The sequence below is a fragment of the Lytechinus variegatus genome, chromosome 2, assembly GCF_018143015.1.
Source record: "Lytechinus variegatus isolate NC3 chromosome 2, Lvar_3.0, whole genome shotgun sequence".
NCBI classification, from domain to species: Eukaryota; Metazoa; Echinodermata; class Echinoidea; order Temnopleuroida; family Toxopneustidae; genus Lytechinus; species Lytechinus variegatus.
The window spans coordinates 23,861,530-23,881,958 of record NC_054741.1 but is presented as its reverse complement, the minus strand read 5'-3'; the positions used below and the strand labels follow the sequence as shown (position 1 = coordinate 23,881,958).

The following is a 20,429-nucleotide window of genomic DNA, read 5'->3' as shown; positions in this document are numbered from 1 at the left end:
TAAATAAATGTCACAATGTACCTAGTGAATGGTATTGGTCCAATCCCTCAGCCTCATATATATCCGATTTATTGTTGCATGGCAATGATCAACAATATTGGATGAAAACATTTCGTAAAGGGTATAAGGATGTACGTACGACGAACTATCTCAACTTTTGAGTTGATTTTTTTTATAGAAAATGTAATGGTATACGGAAAATTTGTTTCATTATGTAACTGCAACAGATATAAATATAATAACAGATTGATGAGGAATGATTTAGCCTAGATTCTATCTGTTTCATCATCCGTAAATTGTTACTAATTATGTCCCTCATTACGTCACCCCTTTTAATTCTGCATCTGATGGATTAACCCAAACAAAATGGCAATTGATGTGAAGATTTTATCTCCGAGAAGGAGCAGAGATTTAAGCGTTTTTATGTTAATTCTTTCGATTTTCACTGCATTTGGAGAGGGAATACAAGTTTGTGAGTATGATTAATTTAATTGAATTAAATGTAATTGAGATAATGAGAGTATAATATCATTTCCTGGGTCCGTACCTCCAGTACAACATTGTCCCGCATACTTATTTCTGCGTAAGTTGAAGTTTAAGTCGTCATTGGCTTTTGTCAATTTTTTGTTCACTGCACTCAACCCACTCACACACATGCCAGGGGCCGCGGAACGGTTTTCAAAGGGGGGGGGGGGGGCTGACCATGCAAAAAATCATAATCATATGGTCATTTTTACGTTTTTTGTACATGCAACACACAGTTTTGTAAAAAAAATGGGGGGGGGGGGGGGGGCTGAAGCCCCCTCGCTTCCGCGGCCCCTTGCCCTGCGCATGCGAGGTTAGTATCATGCTATACTAACCTCGTACAAGTATGTGTTTTGATGATGGACATTTGATTTGTCCTTCATCACACAAATTCGGGGTGATAAAACATGCCACAATTTTTCCCAGGAAAGCCAACTAAAATAAAGGCAAAAGAACTTCGTCTTCAGTGCATAGACTCTTAATTATTGGGTTATTCTTAATTATCAACTAGATCCAGATCTACCTGTCCTTGATTTGTCTAACATTAGATCTAATGTTAGACATACATGTATATCCAAATTGTTTTAAAAATATAATTAGTGTCTCTGTTAACTCTTACCTCCAAGTCTCAGCCAAGATGCTCCGAAGATCCTTTCATACTGCGGTGGAAATCAGGCAAACAACTGTGTGTGTGTGTTTTGAGTTTTGTCAGACGTGCATCAATCAGATATGATTATTTACGTCTGGGACTGACCTTTTACATCACCATCCAAAAGATATGACTGGGGCTCGAACCTTGAATCTCTGTAATCGAAATGTGAATGACCGTCTAGGGGAAGAGCTCCTTTAGCGACAGCCACCCAAAATTGAAAACAAAAATATGGAGAAGGTTAAAAATAATATACATGTATGATGTAAAAGTCACCATGGCGAGACTGCCAAAGACGTTCCACTTGATTTGTAAATAGTCTACATGTTGTTATTCTTTTAATATATTTTCTTCACCCAAGATATTCTCATTTGATTATTTTATTGTATCTTTCAGCGTATCTGTACAATAGCTGCAATACCACAATCCTAGCAGATATCACAGGCCTTGTAGAGCCCGACAGTAGTCTGCGATACAGAAATAATCAGGACTGCCACGTTGTCCTCTCAACAGAGCCAAGCAAGAAGCTGCTCTTACAGTTCAACAGATTTGTCTTAGAAGAGGCAGTAAATGGTAAAATAAAGACAGCATTTGATATCAGATTTCATCCTTCTAATTTTCATTGTTATACATGTAACCATCTTGTCCATCATTCTCATCATACTCTTTATCATTATCTTTACATATCCTTTTTAACATCATTACACTTATCTGTTTATGGAATCATTATCATGTCATCAACATTATCATCAATATCTTTTCATTATTTTTATGCCCCCCCCCTCTAGATGGTTTCCAGAGACATCATGTTTTCTGGTTGACCATCCCTTCTTTTTTTGTTCTCGAGATAATTAAAAAAAAACATTTGTTTGACCGATCAATTTCAAACTCGGTCCAAGTATGCAATTATTGGGATGACCATGATCTGGGTCCCGTAACACAAAGTTTAGCGATCAATCACTGAATTAATTGGCCTATCAGTATCGTTGTTGCATGCGCATTTTGGTCAGTAGGCTGACTAGGAACCAATCAGAATTGCTCTTTCAAATTCACGATCAACTGCTAACCTTTGTGTTTTGGGGCCCAGATTATGATTTTGGGTATCAGGTTCACAGAGGCCATTGTATACCTACCTGAACGTACCCCATTCTAACGATGACTAAAGAACTGTTTGAAGGTCCAACTTCAAACTTGCTTTATGTTTACGTATGGGGAAGGGGGGGTTAAAGTGTTAGGGTTTCTAAATTTCATGTAATCTCTTCATGATTAGTATTGCTTCCACAAGTGGTAAAATATGTCTATTTCAGGAATTTCACTGAATGTTTATTAAAAAACAATAACCTTTATTTAAATCATTAACAAAATCAATTTTTTTCAATTTCCTGTTTATTAAATATTTATTTTGTCTTTGCGTACTTCAGGAGCATGTGTGGACAGTTTAAGATTGCACGATGGAGAGTCCGACATGGCGCCCCCTTTGACCCCAAAACTCTGCGGTCGACAATCCCTGTCCGAGGTGGTCTCAACCAGTAGCAATGTGACGTTTGTGTTTGAAACAGATGATACAGGGGTTAGCCTCGGATTCGGAATTCTGTACACAGTGTTTGAAGATGGTGAGTCGCGTACAGGTGGAGCTCGAGGTCTTTGAAGTTTCATGTGTCTGTAAAACAAGGCTTTGCTGTTATAGCTAGTGTACATAGTATTCTACATAATGGTATTGCTGCATTTGAATCTACATGAAAATGTATACAGTTGTACAGTTTTTAAAACTCCAGAGTTGTATTGTTCTAGGCGTGAAACAAAAAACGGCGTGGTTCTACAGAGAATCGTTAAAAACGGATTATCTTTCCGGAATCGAAAAATCGTATTGCCCTCAAACCAACCTGTTTTTACCGAATGAATAATTCAATTTAACTCACATGCCGCATTGCAAACAAACAGATCAACACGGCAATAACCACCTCCCGGAGGTGGTTATGGCGATCGCACTTGTCTCTCCAGGGAAGTTATTCTGGATACTTACGTGGGTAATACCGTTTTACGATTGTCTGTAGAAACGCGCCGAATGGTTAAATGTGGTTTTAAACTTTTGAAGATAAGGGAGATGAGATGCCTCTGTTCCATGCAATTTTCACTGATGAAAAATAGTAATTTAGATTTTGAAAATTGGATTAATTCCATTCTTGTACAAAGATATCATGTTATCAGACACCTTAGGCACTTTCAAGGGACTTTTGATACTTATTTTACCCTAGCTATAGCCTGACAACCTTTTACAGAACACAAACATTTCAAGGAAGTTGCAGGAACTTATTCCTGTTGGGTACCCATGACATTTAAAACCTCCCCTGGGTCAAGTGTGAAAAAGTTGGATTCATGTCTGCCAAAATATTGGCTGATAAAAGTATGCCAAATATTTGCTAATAAATGTATGCCAAAAAATTTGCCTTTTATAGAATATAAATTCAACAATGTAAGTTTAATGGTATGGGCATAATAAATGATGAGAATTTAGCTACATGTGAAAGCTAACATCCTTCTTCATTCACATTCTTCTTCAGCACCATGTTCAGCAGGTCAGTTTCAGTGTAACAACAGTCGGTGTATTGATTACTCTCTCATCTGTGATTCACTGGACAACTGTGGAGATAACAGTGATGAGGCACAATGCATGGGTAAGCAACTCAAATGTCTTCTTTTCTCCATGCTTCAGAAAAGTTACTTGTAATCATTGCTTTGCCGTAGCAGAGACAGATACTTATGAGCTTTGCAGGTTTACATGGTGGTGAGACTAGATGACAAATTTTCAGATACACCATGTATCACCGATTATTTTTTTTAAACCAGTACTGGTCTTCTTTATTTGAATGAAAATATACACACATATATATGTACACAAACAAAACTTTTAAAAGTCATTCAATATTGAATTCCATTTGCTCATATTCATATACAAATTTTCCTTTCGTTTACCTTTCTCATTATCATATCTTTTTTCCAGAACATATATGAACATAATTTTCAAATCATAAAACTTCATCTTTTTCATTGTAGCTAATGTTATCTTGTGACATTTGTAAATAGAATATAATGCATAATTCAACATTAAATTGATTTCTTTTTCCTTTTCTTAAACCGTAAACAATATGCTGAGGCTTCAAACAAAAATTTTGAATTATACATTTTCTTATGAGTGCTTCGACGTATTTCCAAAATTTATCAACCTCTGTACAAAACCAAAACAAATGTAATAAATCACACAACTTATTGCATTCACTACAAATATCTGTGTTTCTTAAATTTTTATTTTTTTTAAGTTACAGAGAGTAGTAAATAAGAGGTAATAAATTATACATGAAATTGAAATTAAAATGGGCTATGGTATTATCTTGAATACTTATGAGTTTCAGTGCCCATGTAAACAACCAAGAATTCTTATTTTTTTCATCTAAAATTTCTCTCCAAAATTCGGCCCTTGATCTTTCAACATTTAATTGCAATATCTCTTGATAAATTTGTTTTACTCTAGAGTTACAATTAAGCAATGTATTTACAGTTGGCATACATGACTCATCATTCAAGATTGAATGTTTAAATTTTCTAAACAAAGCAAGGTTATTTTCTTTTAGTTGTTCTCTCCACATTTTTGGTATTGACATAATACAAACTGCATATTCTGTCAACCACTGTCCATCAAGATTGACTAACCTTTCTTTTAAGTCATTTACAGTAAGAAAGGTATTCTTAGATACCAGATCACCAATGAACAAAATATTTGACCGTATCCAGTTCCTAAATAGCATCATCCTTCCATTAAGTCTGATATTGTTGTTTAACCATAACAATCCTTTGCAATTCTCTGCACTTGAAAGTACAAATAGACATATAATATTTCATGATAAAACTTTGGAATCGTTTTCACCGATTATGGTTTGGAGATGAGGATGGATTATCAAATAACAAGGATCCACTTTGATATAGTGATAATGATTCACAGCAGTTGCACAGTGCTTTGAATCTGTTTAAATAACATTTTACATTGTCAGACACCTTCACACACAAATACCTGATAAAAAATGTGTTTTGAGTGAAACCTTAGAGGATCCTGAATCTCTATTTCTCAGAGGTGTGGCAAATACTGCCATGTAGCACTGTTACTTATTGTCCTTCTCAGATCTTTATCATTTCAATATTTTAAGCCTCTGGAGCTCTGATCACTACTTCTACAGTTAAAGTGTTCAGCGCTTAATTTTTCCCCCAAGATTACATCTAAAGAAAGACAATGTAAATCCCAGTCCTCCCTCACTACTATATTTTTATTGAAGCAAACACTTCATGTACCTATTTATGTTTACCTCATTAGTATGAAACAATATCTATATACTTTTGGTCTCCTCTATTTACTTTGATCAGATGTCATCGAAACATCCAGTGGGCTAACACTAGGTCAGCTTGTCCTCATCGCTCTTGGAGGCATTGTGGTTGTCGTCATCGTCATTTTCATTGCCAGATCACTCGCACAGAAGTTCCGCTCCAACAAGCTTGTGAAGCAGCTCAGAGCCGACATGGACAACTCCCGGGTGGACAACGAGTATAGCAATAAAGACTTCTGGGGCAAGTGATGGAGCAGGAATAGACATGACAGGCCTCTCGGTTTAGGTAATTTAGCAAAGTGTAGTTGGCCCGCCAAAATGTGTAAGGAATCCAATGTTAATAATGGTTGATCACACAAAATACACACACTTTACACAGTTGAAATCATGTGTTTTTGGATATCATTTCTTTATAGGAATATTAATTTTTCCTCAAGACCCAATTTTCTTAAAATTTCATTCTAGTTTCTCAAAATACATATTTTGAAAAGACATCATTGTCTACTTTGAAATTGGCTCTGTAAACATACCTTTGTATGTTTGTGTTTTGTTGGTTACCTATCTTGAAGAGTGAAGACCATGCAACTCAATCAATTTCTTCTGATTCCAGTCGTACCTGCTGCAGGGAATGCCTAGAATGGCAAAAAGTAATAAGTGTTTTAAAGGTCAAGTCCACCCCAGCAAAATGTTGATTTGAATAAATAGAGAAAAATCAAACTAGCGTAACACTAAAAATTTCATCAAAATCAGATGTAAAATAAGAAAATTATGGCATTTTAAAGTTTCGTTATTTTTCACAAAACAGTGATATGCACATCTCAGTGACATGCTAATGATTCAGTTGATGATGTCCATCACTCACTTTTTTTTTTTTTTGAATTATACAATATATCATTTTTTACAGATTTGACCATAAGGACTGACTTTACTGAATCATATAGTATTAAACAATGCTAATTCCACATGTTCAGGGAGGAATTAATCACTGTTTTACTTGACAATGAGGACATAATTAGAATATTTCATATGATAAAATACAAAAGAAATAGTGAGTGTATGATGACATCACTCTTCTCATTTGCATACCAACCAGGATGTGCATATAACTGTTCTGTGAATTTAAGCGAAACTTTAAGATGTCACAACTTTCTTATTTTACATCTGATTTTGATGAAATTTTCAGTGCTGTGTTTGTTGGATTTTTATCTTTTTATTCAAATCCATTTTTTGTTGGGATGGACTTGTCCTTTAAAGACTCCATACACAGTCAAAATTGCAAACTGCTTGAAATCTTTGTAAGTGACTGGACATTTACACGTAGAAATTTGTCAGGTGAATTTACCAGGCCTGGGCCCCATCTTACTAAGAGTCAAGATTGATCCGATCAACCTAAACTGTATGGAAATCCATCATTGTCATAATTTTTACTACAGGATCTTTGCACAATGTCCTTTGTAAAATTGTAAACAAAGAGAAGCACACTAAATTTTCAAGAAAACAATGAATGTAAGGGTGTTAAGCATATCTGGAAAATATTTTGAACAACACATGCAATTTAGATGTTAGACGTTACTGGCTTTCCATAGCAGTGGTTGATCACATCAATGTTAACTCTTTGTAAGACGGGGCCCTGGAATTTACTGATGAGGCGCATCATAAAATTCCCCTGTGTTGGGAATGCTTCCCACGAAGTAATGAAAATGGGTGTAACAAATCTTATTTTTCAACAACATTAATATCATGAAAGAGGGAAAGAATCTCTTATTACCAAATTACAAACATATGTAATGTTCTTTGGGTTGCTTGTGGTCTTTTGTGAAAGCCATTACTTTTCTATCTAATATATCCTTTCATCTATAAATTGTATAAAAAATAAATATATATATTTGACAAATTATCAATCAAGTGCTTTTTGAAATCATACATATATAATTGATTATTTTTTATACTTGTATATAAATATCTTACACTGAAAGTACTCTAGAACTCCTCGTCTTTCATACATATATTTGCGATAATTGTGAATATACTTTAAGCATTCCTGGGTGTGCTGTTTGTCTTTCTATTTATTATTGTATCCGTCCAAATATCAATGTCAGTGACTCAATATAATATTGTTACAAAGCTCAGAACAACCTAAAACATGTAGTTGTATTGTGATGATAGTTTCATGATATATTTTTTCTATAATATTTTGTAGAGAAATAAAGGAATTAGATCATGTACATAATTTAAATTGAACAAGTGTTACATGTTGTACAAGTACATGCATATAACACTTAGTTGTGTTTAGTGTAAGATCATGCTTTATGTAGATGGGTATTCATTAGCTTGACTTTCTAGAATAGCACTCTTTTGAGATCACAGAAATTTGCCTGAAGTCGACTGAAACATATATCCCGTGCCAATCAGCCTTCAAGCTTTCACCCTTTGTTGATAGTGCCGGAGGGAGGCAAAGCATGTCTTGTGGATGATCTAGATTTGTCATGCTTTATTGCAAATTTACTAGCTTTTTTTGAAGTAAGGTTTTAGATATGTTATTTTTCGGGGGAATTAAAATTAAGCATTCGTTCCACCATCTTCACAGAATTTTATGTCAACTGGTGTAATGGCACCTACTACATGCAAGTTATTTTTATGAAAACTTTGTTATTAATGGTATACTTTGGTAACAGGTCTCAGCAGCTAATGAAATCAACATTTCCTGGTAGTTACCAAGATGGGAAAGCTACTGTAATAGTATTCAGCAGGACCCCGTTATGTAATACAGCTGTTATAGATGAGGAACAGCGTGCTATTCTTGAATTTCAAAATGATGTCTTAAAGATGCATGTTTCTACATGAAAATAATTGGAGATAGCCAATCTGTCTTTCTGCTTTGTACACAAACATGATATTAAAAGTTCGTTTTACAAATTACACTTAGACACAAGTCTATTCCTTGTGTTAAGCCTGCATTCTTAATAGTGAACACCATATATTGCCCTCTTCTTTTGCCTGATTTAGATGATCAGAGAAGGAAACAAAAGTCAATATAGGTGGAGAAAAGTGTATAAACAAGCAGTGAGAGAGATATAGTAACTGTAACTATAGTGACTGTAAGAGTATCATGTGTATGTCTGTGTGGGGAGGGGATATGTGTCTGAGAAAGAGATTTGGAGAAAGGGAGCAAAAGAAGGAGAGAGAGAGAAAGAGTCGGAGAAAGATGGAGAAGGAACGATTCAGTGACATTTCACCACATCTGTCCCCTTCCTCACTCTCACACAGCCACAGGTTTGACATTGCACCTTTAATGATATCATTTACTGTGAAAAGCTGAGGATCAGGAGCAACTTTTGTATTTAAATTTTCTATCTTTCAGAAAGAAAAGCACTTTTAAATGAGCTCCCGATGTGGCATTGGCAAAGGTGCAAAGTTTAACCTTTTAACCTAGCACACTTAATCATCTCTACCTCTCTGTTGGGCAGTGTTATTGCTTCAACTAATCTCTTTTTAAATTAAGGATTATCAAACGCGACTATTATATACATTATCAACATACAAGCAAATTGCAAATCTCAAAGAATATCTTTTATTCCAAATATACTAGTTTATTACAGCGTTTTGCTCTTTACAAATGAATGATCAAATTTGATCATCTTCACAAATCAATGATCAAAAATGGATATATTTTTAGTCCCATCTTTGTAAGGTTTAACACATTACCATTTACAATATTTTTTTCAAATCAATCGATCCTTCGTTCGAACTTCAAAGCTCTTGCTCAAATTCCCCAAAGAAAAGGATGAAAAATATATATACATATACACGGAAATATGTACTGTATATATTCAAGGAGATATCTCCTTGATATATTATTGGTACTTGTAAATTTGTATAAATCTTCAATTTAATCAGTTTATCTTCCTTTTTTTCTCATCGAGCCTCTCGAGCATGTCCACCATCCCAGTCTTTTTGACAGTCCTCCAAGAGAGAAGGGGTAATAAGAGTTGATGGTGGGGGGTAAAATGGTGTCCTCGTGGTAGATACCAAAAGACATTGGTTGTATCCTCCCTTGTTCCTCTGACGGGGGAAGTATAACCCCATCTTTATTGAGTTGTGGCCTGGGTCCATATTGGGGTACGATCAAATCTTCCTTGTATAACGATGGACGGATAGCATCGGGGGGCAACATCAAACCCTCACGTTGGAGTCGTGGTCTTTCCCCCGCACCGGGTGGTAACATTACCCCCTCACGTTCAAGCCTTGGTCTCTCCCCCGCGTCAGGGGGTAACATTAGCCCCTCTTTGTGGAGCCCAGGTCGCTCAAGTGGGGTCATGCTGGAATTCGATCCTTGACTTGGATGACGATTTGACCTCCGATCGTTTGAGGAGCAACATCGACAACACCGGCAGCAAAAACATCCTCTTGATACATCATCATCGTCGTCGTCATCCTCGTGGGCTGCATCGTGGTATTGCATCCCGTCTTGGTGACCCGCTCCTAGCCCACTCTTATTTCCTTGAGATCCTTTGTTATACCTGCGGGACTTTCCGCAGCATTTTGAATTGGCGCCCTTGCAGCACCCATACCAGAGGTTCCGACAACATCCGAGTCTCCAGATGATGTAGCCCGGTCGCCATAGCAACCAATAGAGGATGAACGCCATCAAGAGGGCACCAATGATGCCGAGTAGGACCCAGAGCCATAGGTAGGATTCGGAGTCGGTTGAATCGTCAGATTCTTAAAATGGGATTTAAAAAAAATAGAAGGAAAGGGGTTAGACAACTGCATGTCGCAGATCAGTGTCACATGGGACAAGGGACGTCCCTCTTTGATTACTTATATAGTGAAATATTATTTGGAAAAAAAAACGGAGGTGGTGGAGGGTTGAGACTTGAGAGGTAAGAAAAAGGAAAACTGACCATCAAAAAGTGGTCAGAGTGTGGGATTCCAAAAAATGACGTCAGCTTTAGATCGTATTTCTGCCCCACCCCACTTAAGTACCCTGGCTCCGCCCCTGAATGCATTTAAAACATTAGGAATGCACATTGAGAATCCTCATAAATGGAAACGTAGGAGAAATTCACCTAAATGTTGATAAAAACTAAAAGTTCTTCAACTGTTCAACAAGACGATATCTGCAGAGAACGAGATAATTTAGAATGTTGAATATACATGTACTACCAATTTCATCTCCATCATCTGTGTAGTAATGTTTTTCTTTTGTTTTTATTCCCATAATCTTTATGCTCGGCGTTACCCCGGCCAACATTTCTTGTATGTTTTCCTCAGACTTTTAATAGTCTACGAGATCGTTCTGCAAGGAGGCTTTCTCAAAGACAAGATTCTTATTACGTTGCACGAGTATGAACTTGTAAAAAAGGAAGTTTTTGTAACAAAGATTTGAGTTTTACCAGAGCAGAATGCTGGTTCATGGACGAATTGGTCTGAATTGTCGCCACAGTTGTTGGCGAAATCACAGCGGACAGAGCGCGGCACGCATCGTCCGTTGTTGCATCTCAGCTCAGTGACATCGTCATCACATGCACCTGAAAAGGAAAATAAAGTTCATTGGATTATACTGCTAGGTAGAAAAAAAAGATGATGTACTGACTCTTGATGTAATAAGGATGGGAGAAAAGTAGAATAATTATTGAAGAATGGAGTATAATTGATAATGTTACTCCCTGATGGCAGAGACCTTCATCAACAAAACGTGTATCATAATGGACTATTTTCCCAACTTTCTTTCTCGCTGTATGTCTCATTTCATCTCATCCTTCTTTTTGTTTCTTTTGTTTTTAGGATTCTCATTTTACTCCTCCATCTTCCTCCTCTCTTAAGTTCGTCTTCTGATTCTCTTGTTTTCTTTTTCTTGTTCTTCTATTCCTGTTTTTTGTCTTCCTTTTCTCTCTTTTTTATTCCTCCCCTTCTCCTTATCATCCTTTCGCTTCTCATTTTTTCTTCTTTTCTTCTTCTTAGTAGGAGGAAAAAGGCTGAAACAAGCGGATTATCATATTTCCTTTTTACAATACTAGTAGTATATCATGTCAACAATTTTTAAAAGATATAAATCATAACCAACAAAATAATGTTGGATTTGTCAGTGGAGAGACATGTAATCTGACTTTTGAGGAATACCAATCCCGGGATACCAATTATGCTCCTTGCAGTGGCGTCATTATATATTTACCAGCATTTTTGAGGGGGTGGGTTTTTGTACGCGATGCACTATTTGCGAGGGAGAGAAAGAAAAGCAAGATAAAACTCAGTTAATTGAAATGTGAATAGTCTTAATAATCTATTTGGCACACAAAAGACATTAAATTTATTATGTTCAAAATACAATACCGTGATTTAATAAGTACCAATCAGCAAATGGAAAACAGGGGGGGGGTAGCAGCCCGAGCCCCAACCAGTACGCCAGTGCTCTTACCATTATCAAATGAAGTGACGAGGAGTGTGATGTTGGCCGCGGCTGATTCGTTGAGAGTGAGCCTGACTGTCAAGAACTGACCAGTAGAGTCGAAGCTTACAGGAGTCTCTGTGCCGCAGTATCGACCAATCAGCGCGTCCGTCTCATAGTCATCTCCATCCCATATCATCAGTGAGGATCTTCTGCAACCTTGTCCGTCTGGTATACTTGGGTTATTTTCATCGTCTGTTTAAAAGAAGAAGAATGAAATGTTTTCTGTTCGTGTTTGAAGGGGCACACTGCTGAAGCATCTTGCACCTCTATCAAAATAGTATGGGGTCACCCCTGCATACACAGTATACCAAATAAAATATCTCCCCTTGATTGTGTACTTCATTCTACACAATTTTCCAAATACCATTGATATTGTACAACCCTGAAATGAAGATTCAACAATAACGTATAATAGTAAATAGTGGTAGTAAAATACGAGCTGTGATTGGCTGGATTTGTACCACGTGACCTCCCTTCAAAAAGTTATATTGTACATATGTACAATATAACTTTCGATTTTTGGATGGCAAACTCCATGATGGGGGGCTTAGATTAAGGGATCTATTTACTATAATAAATAGTGAACGTTCTATCATACAATATTACTGGACTATATGAACTCCAAATATAAAATTATCCCTCGTGCAAGCCTATTTCACCTCGGCCTTCGGCCTCGGTGAAATAAACCTGCACTCGGGATAATTTTATATTTGTCGTACATATAATCCAGTATATTGTACAATAGATTGTACACTATTTATATAATATAAAAATCAATGAGTCACGATTTAGTATTTGGAGTAGGTAATGATCATTATCTTGCTTCAAAATTACAGCGGCTGAATGTGAACGTGAGCCCCACCCCCCAAGAAAAGAAAAAAAGTGACACAATCTTCATGATCTTTGATCTTTTCAACTGCTAATATTATGTTTTGGTATTATAATTGACATGATTATGCCCAAATGATGAAGGAGAAATGAATCTTATTTATTCAAATTCCCGACCTAATTAGTGCCCTCAAAGCTATGATCACTAATATCCCTCAATCACATTTCCCCTACGGCGAGTCGAAAACAGCCGTTTTAACATTTTTTGGTACCAGCTACATGTAGGTGGTTTGAATAAAAATGAATAAAACGGCTGTGAAAGACTCTCCGTACGACCACCCTAGGGAAAATATGACTGAGGTATAAATTAGCAATGGGCATATCCCAAAGCAGGACATCCAATTCGACAAACATTACGAAGAAATAATAATGGATAGACAACTTAATCCAGCGGAGAATATTATTATCGCCAATTGACATAATAAAGAAAGACCCTTTTATCTCGTTTGTTATCATGAAGAAAATCCTTAATAAAACAAGAAGCCCGCGATGTATTCAAACTTTTTGAGGAAAATCTGGGATATCGACAATCGGATATTCAATTTGACATGCACGCAAGCAAAGAAATGAGTTTTACCCAAAGGTAGACCTTGCTCTAAATAGATTTGATCAACAATGTGGTTTTGGCCTATTGTGTTACTTTTATCATTTAATCCTAATGTTTATTTATAAGTTATATAAATCATGATTTATCAAGTGAGATTGATGATTGATTATCATAATTGGTTTTGATTTAGGCCTATTATATGATATCATGGATTATCATTATAGTGGTGACTTTTGCTGATGGTGGTGGTGGCGATGGAAGAAATGGTGGTGGTGATGGTGGTAGTAGTAGTAGCAGTAGCAGTAGCAGCAGCAGCCGTAGTAGTAGTAGTAGTAGTAGTAGTAGTAGTAGTAGTAGTATAGTAGTAGTAGTAGTAGTAGTAGTAGTGGTAGTAGTAGTGGTAGTAGTAGTAGTGGTAGTAGTAGTAGTAGTAGTAGTAGTAGTAGTAGTAGTAGTAGTAGTAGTAGTAGTAGTAGTAGTAGTAGTAGTAGAAGTAGTACAAAATTTTCATGGGGTGATCACGGGTAGGGGAGGGGAGTATTTCAATTGATTAATTTAACATTACATCATGACGGAAAGCATGTACCTTCGAGTAGGAATGGTGGAACGAAGACGACAGCGATCATCTGGTTGGATTTGAGAGCCTGGACGACCACGGTGCAATCCTGAGGGCCGGTGATGTTCTCGAAGGTTGCTGACGTCACAATGAAGCTAGCGTCCTTTTTCTGAAGACTTGCATCACAGACGCTTGTCAGAACAACTTCATACGGCATCATGAAAAATAAATGGATTAAAAAAAATATTGCTAAACTTTCAGAACAAAATGAGCTTAAAATTGTATGATAACGCTCTGACATACGGAGTGAAATCTGATCAAAATCTGATATTCATCGAATATAGCTATTATAAACCAATTTGTTTCCTTAATCCTAGTCTTATTTGTACCATAACCATAAAAATTCATCATGCTAGTATACTTAAATATTATTTCACATAAGACGTCTCTTTATTCAGTTGGCGGCCAGAAAAAAAGAGTAGCATTTTTTTTCTGGCTAAGAACATCAAATTCATATTCGATGGTTAAAAGGCAATTCGCGCTTGTCGCATTCGCATTTTTTTTTCTTAACATTTCAAATAATTATGTGACATCATTATTATAGACCCGTGATTTTTTTTTTCTACAATGATTTTCATGTAGCTGCCTTCCTTTGGCTGCTATTCTCTCAAGCATTTTGCTTATGATAGCTGGCCACTGCAATTATTACTACTTACATGTACATGTATATCTATGTAAATTATTCTATTATGTAATCGTCACAATTTGAAATTATTTCATTTATTTTTGTATTTCTTTATATTCATTATGATTACTGTGTTTGATATATTGAATTTTCAATAAATGCAGAAACACCTGCAAAAAAAAAAAAAGGTGTTTAATAATTATGTCAACAATGAGACAGGGACCATCCCCCCAAAAAAAAACGATGGAAAGGGGATAATCACTTTTGTTTTGTTCCTCAGTCTGTCTTGAAATTACACACTCTAAAATTTCTTGATAAGGGACAGGATTTATAGGGTACACTTTTTACGGCCTGGGTAAAATGTACACAGAAAGCAGCAGGTAAGACGTGTATAAGGTATTATTTTTGACAAATACCAAAAATACTATTAGGGAAGCATATTATACTTTGATCTTCAAACTTTAAATGTTATACTTGTCTTGTTTTATTTGATACTGCATTTTCTTTATACTGATAATAATTGTAATGAAGATAATTAAGAGGTGGATGTTGATGGAGTTCAGAGGAGAATAGTTAAAATAAGCGAAGAGATGAAAAAGCATGTAAAATCAAATCATGAAATTACCTGTATTTGTACTTCCGCTGACGATGACGAAAAGAATATTCACCAAACCTACAATGAGCTGCGACGTCGCCATTGTTGTAATATGATCTGGGATTAAAGATCCTTATAGACCTACTCAAGAAGACGTTAACATATTATTGACATGTTGAAATCAGTAATTTCCAATTCTCACTTTTTCTCTCTCAAGATGGTATAGCTCTTTGTTTTTGCCGTTCATAACTATCATGGGCGCCGCCGTCATAATATTTGCAAAATGGAAATAATGTTAAATTATTATTGGTATCCCAGACAGATCATAATCAACAGCATATTCACTAAATTCCATCAAAATTAACTGCTGAATCTCCAGTTGAAACAAACAAAGAAGACAGTGAATTCTTCCGTCTCATCCAGTGTTGAAATCATATCAAACTGCAGGCTTCCGTGTCAGATTTTTTTCAAAATGGCGCCGGGTAGTTCTCCTTCAGATCAAAATACACTTTTCCCTGGAAATGCACTTCACCTTGTAGCGCCTACATTACAACCTCTGTAATAATTGTCAAGGGAGACGGCACGCATCGTATCTAATCTGTGATCAAAATCCTCATTTATTGATTTCAGATTTTGCCAGGTCGCAATTAGATGTTAATTAAAACACCGCACAGTAAAGGCATAAGGATATTCCGTATTATTAGCATGCCGTTGTCTTGGCAACGGAGGACGCTAGCTGTATGTTCACTACACACAGCTCAGTGCTGTTTTTCTGCGTTAGAATAGAAATTGACGTCTCTCTGGAATATCATGTTTACTTAACACGATCAGAATATTTGCGATGTATTCTTAAAGTCAATGTTTAGATTGAATACTGAATGTTAATAAACTCGATTTCGAGCTTATCTGATTGTGTCCATAATTCATAATTCCCTCCTATTTCAAACACGACTATCTATATAAAAACCCCTCTACAGTGGGATACCCCTTCCGTCAGTTGATTGCTTCGTTCCCTCGACTTGCCCCCCCCCCCCTGTTGAAAACCCCTTGCTACGCCAAGGGCTGTGATATTCATAATTCAACTGGCATTCCCCTCGATGATGCTCTGATGATCTATTGTCTAAAAAGTGGATCGTTATTCTTTTTTTCAACTAAGGATATTAGGTATATAGTATATACAGTGTATACTAGAAATTTCGGTAAATTTATGTGGGCATCACATTATTGGTTACAATTTCGCTCAAAATTGGGCGAATTGTGACCAAACTTGATAAAGGTTAATTGGCCAATGATTTGTATCAATTTGGATATTGACTTGGAAATATGCTTCAAAGCAGAAAGTTTGCTGGAGGTGGATTTAAATTATATATATATATATATATATATATATATATATAACAGAAATGTAGAGCATTAAAAATGGGAAATAGAATGAAGAAGATTGTCGGAAATGAACAATGGAGCACGAGAGGGAAAGAGAGAGAGAGAGAGGGGGAGAGAGAGAGAGAGAGAGGAGAGAAAATGGAGGGGGAGGAGGGGGATTAGTAAATCAGAAGGAAGTACATTTCAAATATAGTAATGGAGATAAGAATGTACTGGATAACATTTCTTTATTACTTAATTCAAGACTTTACTGTAATATAGAATAATGGTAAATATATGGGTATATATTGCGCCTGATGAAACGATTTTAATTACTGCTCAATGATACATTAGTCAGCTCTCGAAGAGCTTAGAAGGACAAAACAATATCAGAAGAAAGCGAAATGTCATGGCTATTATTACTTCAATTCATTGTCGCCTTTATTTGCATTAAAAATACACATTAACCAAGTTCAGCACATTTTGTACAGTTTATATAACAAGAAAAAACACACTAAATACACTTTTAAAATCATTACAAAAAACAAAGAAGAAAATGAAAATCATACAATGAAAGTTACATAAAAACTGTCTGTTGTTCTTGTTTCTCTTTTTCTTCTCCATCTTTCTCTTCCCCTCTTCCTCTTTCTTATATTCTTCTCTTCCACTCCCTCTACTTCCCTGTTCCTCTCACTCCTCCTCTTCTTATTCTTTTAGCTAAAAGGCTTAAATGTTGTCCTTATTGCCGCTCACCATCCTCCATTTTTATTCTATTCATTTGTTTTTATATGCAAATAAAAAATCTTAGCGTACTCAAAACAATGTCTGTCAAGTCCTCTCGAAATAATGCAAGAAACACTACTACAACATTTTCTCTCTGCGCATTTTTCTGCCTTCTCGAAGACTGCCGACGGAGTTCATCTTCGTTGCTCGTCGACCACAGGTGCATATTCGACGACACAGCCCTCGACTTCGAACGGGGCAGCACCATCCACAGTCGCCCAAACTTCGGCGTCGCCAGCAACCACAGGCCCATACCATGTAGCCGGGTCTCCAGAAACAGAAGTAGAGGAGGAACAGGAAGGGGAGGATGAGGGCGAGGGCCGCGTATAGAAGAGGGCGGAGGTCGGGTGACGTGTAGATTACTGTCGAGATGAAAATAATTCAATGGTAATCTATTTTGTGATTCAAAATCTTTCTTCTTTAGATGGTTGCATTTTGTGACGGATTTGACTTGTTAGTCAGAAATAATATAATCTTTATCCTTGCCTTTCCTTTCACTTGTTTTTCTTTGTCGGAAAAATGAGGGTCCATGATCCCAACCCCCATCTTTACGCCAGTGACAAGAATATAACCTTCAGGGAAAAGTACAAGTGTAGTGACCAAGATTTCTATATTATAGCCGTTATGATCATTAAATTGGAAAATAGGTGAGAGGGGATGTATCATCTTAGCATTACACAGGGGGCGTTTCATGGAAAGACTTGTCAGACGCTTTATCCGACAAGTCCTGTTTTATCCGACAGTTACCATAGTAACAGTGCCTCTCAGCCAATCAGAATCAAGCAAAGTTGTCAGATCTGATAACCCGTCGGATAAAAATGTTGATGAAACGCTCCCCATTTACTCTTGATGAATCAAACAATACAATCATCTTCAAAGTAAAATTATGATCTCGTTGATCGGGTGTTTACCGGGGCAGTTGCCTTCATCCTGGTCGCTGAAGTCCTCATCGCCGCAGTTGCCATACCCCTGCCTGTCACACGTCACGGTCGAGTCGATGCACCGACCCGTCGTCGTACACGTGAACGATGAACACGACGTATCTAGATGAAACAAGATCATGAAAGGTGGATTATCATGTTGAAGGAGAGGGGAACACTGATAAAAGGGCAAAGAGGTTATAGAAGAGAGGGTGATAGAAGAATGTGAGAGGATGGTGATGTGAAGATCAATAAGATGAAGCTTGAGGGGGAGCATGAGGGATGGAGTCACCCCCTCAGAAATTTGGAAAGAGGAGTGGGAGATCTACGGAGAAAGGAAGCGGATGAATAATGTTTTTGAGATGCCCTGTCTTTCTGACAAAGTCTAATAAATAAATGAATCCCGAAAGTAAATCTATATCATTTTAATTCAAACACTATTTCAAATTATTTTACATAAAAAAACTATAAATAACCAAATATCGTGGACAATGAAGCATGTTTCAAGAAAGGACACATATTTCTCCTCAATCAATGTGTACATCCTCAACTACAATGTGCAGTGATTTTTTTTCGTTTTTAAGCTTTAGTCCTTCTAATGGGATAGCCGTCCGTGAGAAATACATTTCTTATTGACGATTACTCTCAATAATATTTCTGCAGCTTTAGTGTAAGGCCTGTTAGGCCTATGTCTTTTTATGCAATCATGCCAATTTTGATGTCAGAATTACAGATCTTGAAGACTTTGATTGATGTTCATGAATGTCTATGAACTTTCATTACTGTCTGAAAACGCAGTGTAGATGGCTCTGAAGTCGAAGACACTGAAATCCCCGGATGTTTGTAATCTCATCCTTAAGCTGCTCCCGGAGGAAAGAACCAGTGATGGTCTGTCTGTACCGCACAGCGTGTCACCGAGCTGGCTAGAGGATGCGATGGGACCATCGAAAATTCGCACACTGGCATGATCACAATTGTCATTTGGAAAGCCATACCTAAAAAAAAAGATGGAGTCGAAAATTAATGGTCACAGTCATTCCGACATGCTCGGCATTTTCCAATTTAATCTGCAGATTCACCATCGTCATCCTATGAGTGGTTATTGTCATTTTACAGGCTATCATGTGCTGAAAATGTGTTTTTAAAACATTGTGATAGGATTATTTTAATTACATCCATTTCAGAATGCTGGTGATTGATCATCGTCATCATGACGACATTTTCGTCACCCATTTCGTCATTTTAATCGTCATTTTGCACCATCGTCATCATCTGTATAAAAACTTTTTACAATGCATGCGAATGAGCTTAAAACGAATTTCTCGAGCTCTAAAACATTCTATTACTTCCGAAGAATTTACTGGAAGGTGATAATGATTTGGCAGAGAATAAAAAATGTCTGCTGGAAGATGATGAAAAGCAAAATGAATTGAGGAATGAACCGTCAACACTCAAATACTCAGACCTACTCCTATTTTATTTGTGGTGTTTTTTGTTTTTTCATTGAGGTTCTACGTAATATACTTTACCTTTTTTTTATTTCGCTGTGCTTGCCATATTCTTTTCTTTTCCAAAAGCATCCTATATATAAATGTACGAGTGAGCGCAGCGAACGACGAATCAATGAAGCACAACTATGTGGAAAGGAAACTTATTTAACACTTACCCACATGTTTTCACATAGGCATGAGAAAACATTAATGGTACTGTCGCTTGATTGATCGGATGAAATACTCGTTAAACTTTAAATTTTCAAATTTGATACGAATATTTTTAATCCACACTAACAATGAGAATGGGGGTAGGGACAAAATTTGCACCACATCTCGTGTGATATTTATGTCCATTTTTTTTTTTACTTACCTTCTATTAACATCAAACCATCGAAAGTCGACCATTACTCTGGAATAAGGGTCACTTGCCTGGATCAGATATGAACAATCGATTGTGACGTTATACAGGTCAAAGGTTAACTGGTTTGAATGAGATTTCAACTCCTTGCTGAATGAATCTGCCCCTGACGTTGTTGCTAGGCAACTGCCATCGTCGGAAATGAGAATATCTGTTTCGATGAAAACAACAATACGATTAGATG

The 20,429-nt window shown here is 36.6% G+C and overlaps 1 protein-coding gene and 1 pseudogene across 1 annotated transcript; one reads left to right on the top strand and one right to left on the bottom strand.

The window, feature by feature from the left end:
• The first annotated feature begins 335 nt into the window (after positions 1–335).
• On the top strand, positions 336–5,903 carry LOC121407634 (low-density lipoprotein receptor-related protein 12-like). The gene is made up of 5 exons (XM_041598802.1): positions 336–472; positions 1,571–1,747; positions 2,596–2,787; positions 3,736–3,849; positions 5,588–5,903. The coding sequence occupies exons 1-5, from the start codon at positions 367–369 to the stop codon at positions 5,794–5,796; spliced, it is 798 nt and encodes a 265-aa protein (XP_041454736.1). The 5' UTR covers positions 336–366; the 3' UTR covers positions 5,797–5,903.
• A 3,216-nt stretch (positions 5,904–9,119) lies between these two features.
• Positions 9,120–15,951, bottom strand: LOC121409413 (annotated as a pseudogene).
• Between the last annotated feature and the right edge of the window lie 4,478 nt (positions 15,952–20,429).

What these genes read in the sequence shown, in the direction of transcription:
- LOC121407634 (XM_041598802.1), top strand. Translation starts at nt 367, where the DNA reads ATGGCAATTGATGTGAAGATTTTATCTCCGAGAAGGAGCAGAGATTTA. An exon ending in CTTAGAAGAGGCAGTAAATG is followed by an intron (nt 1,748 to 2,595) that starts GTAAAATAAAGA and finishes TGCGTACTTCAG; the next exon opens with GAGCATGTGTGGACAGTTTA. An exon ending in TGATGAGGCACAATGCATGG is followed by an intron (nt 3,850 to 5,587) that starts GTAAGCAACTCA and finishes TACTTTGATCAG; the next exon opens with ATGTCATCGAAACATCCAGT.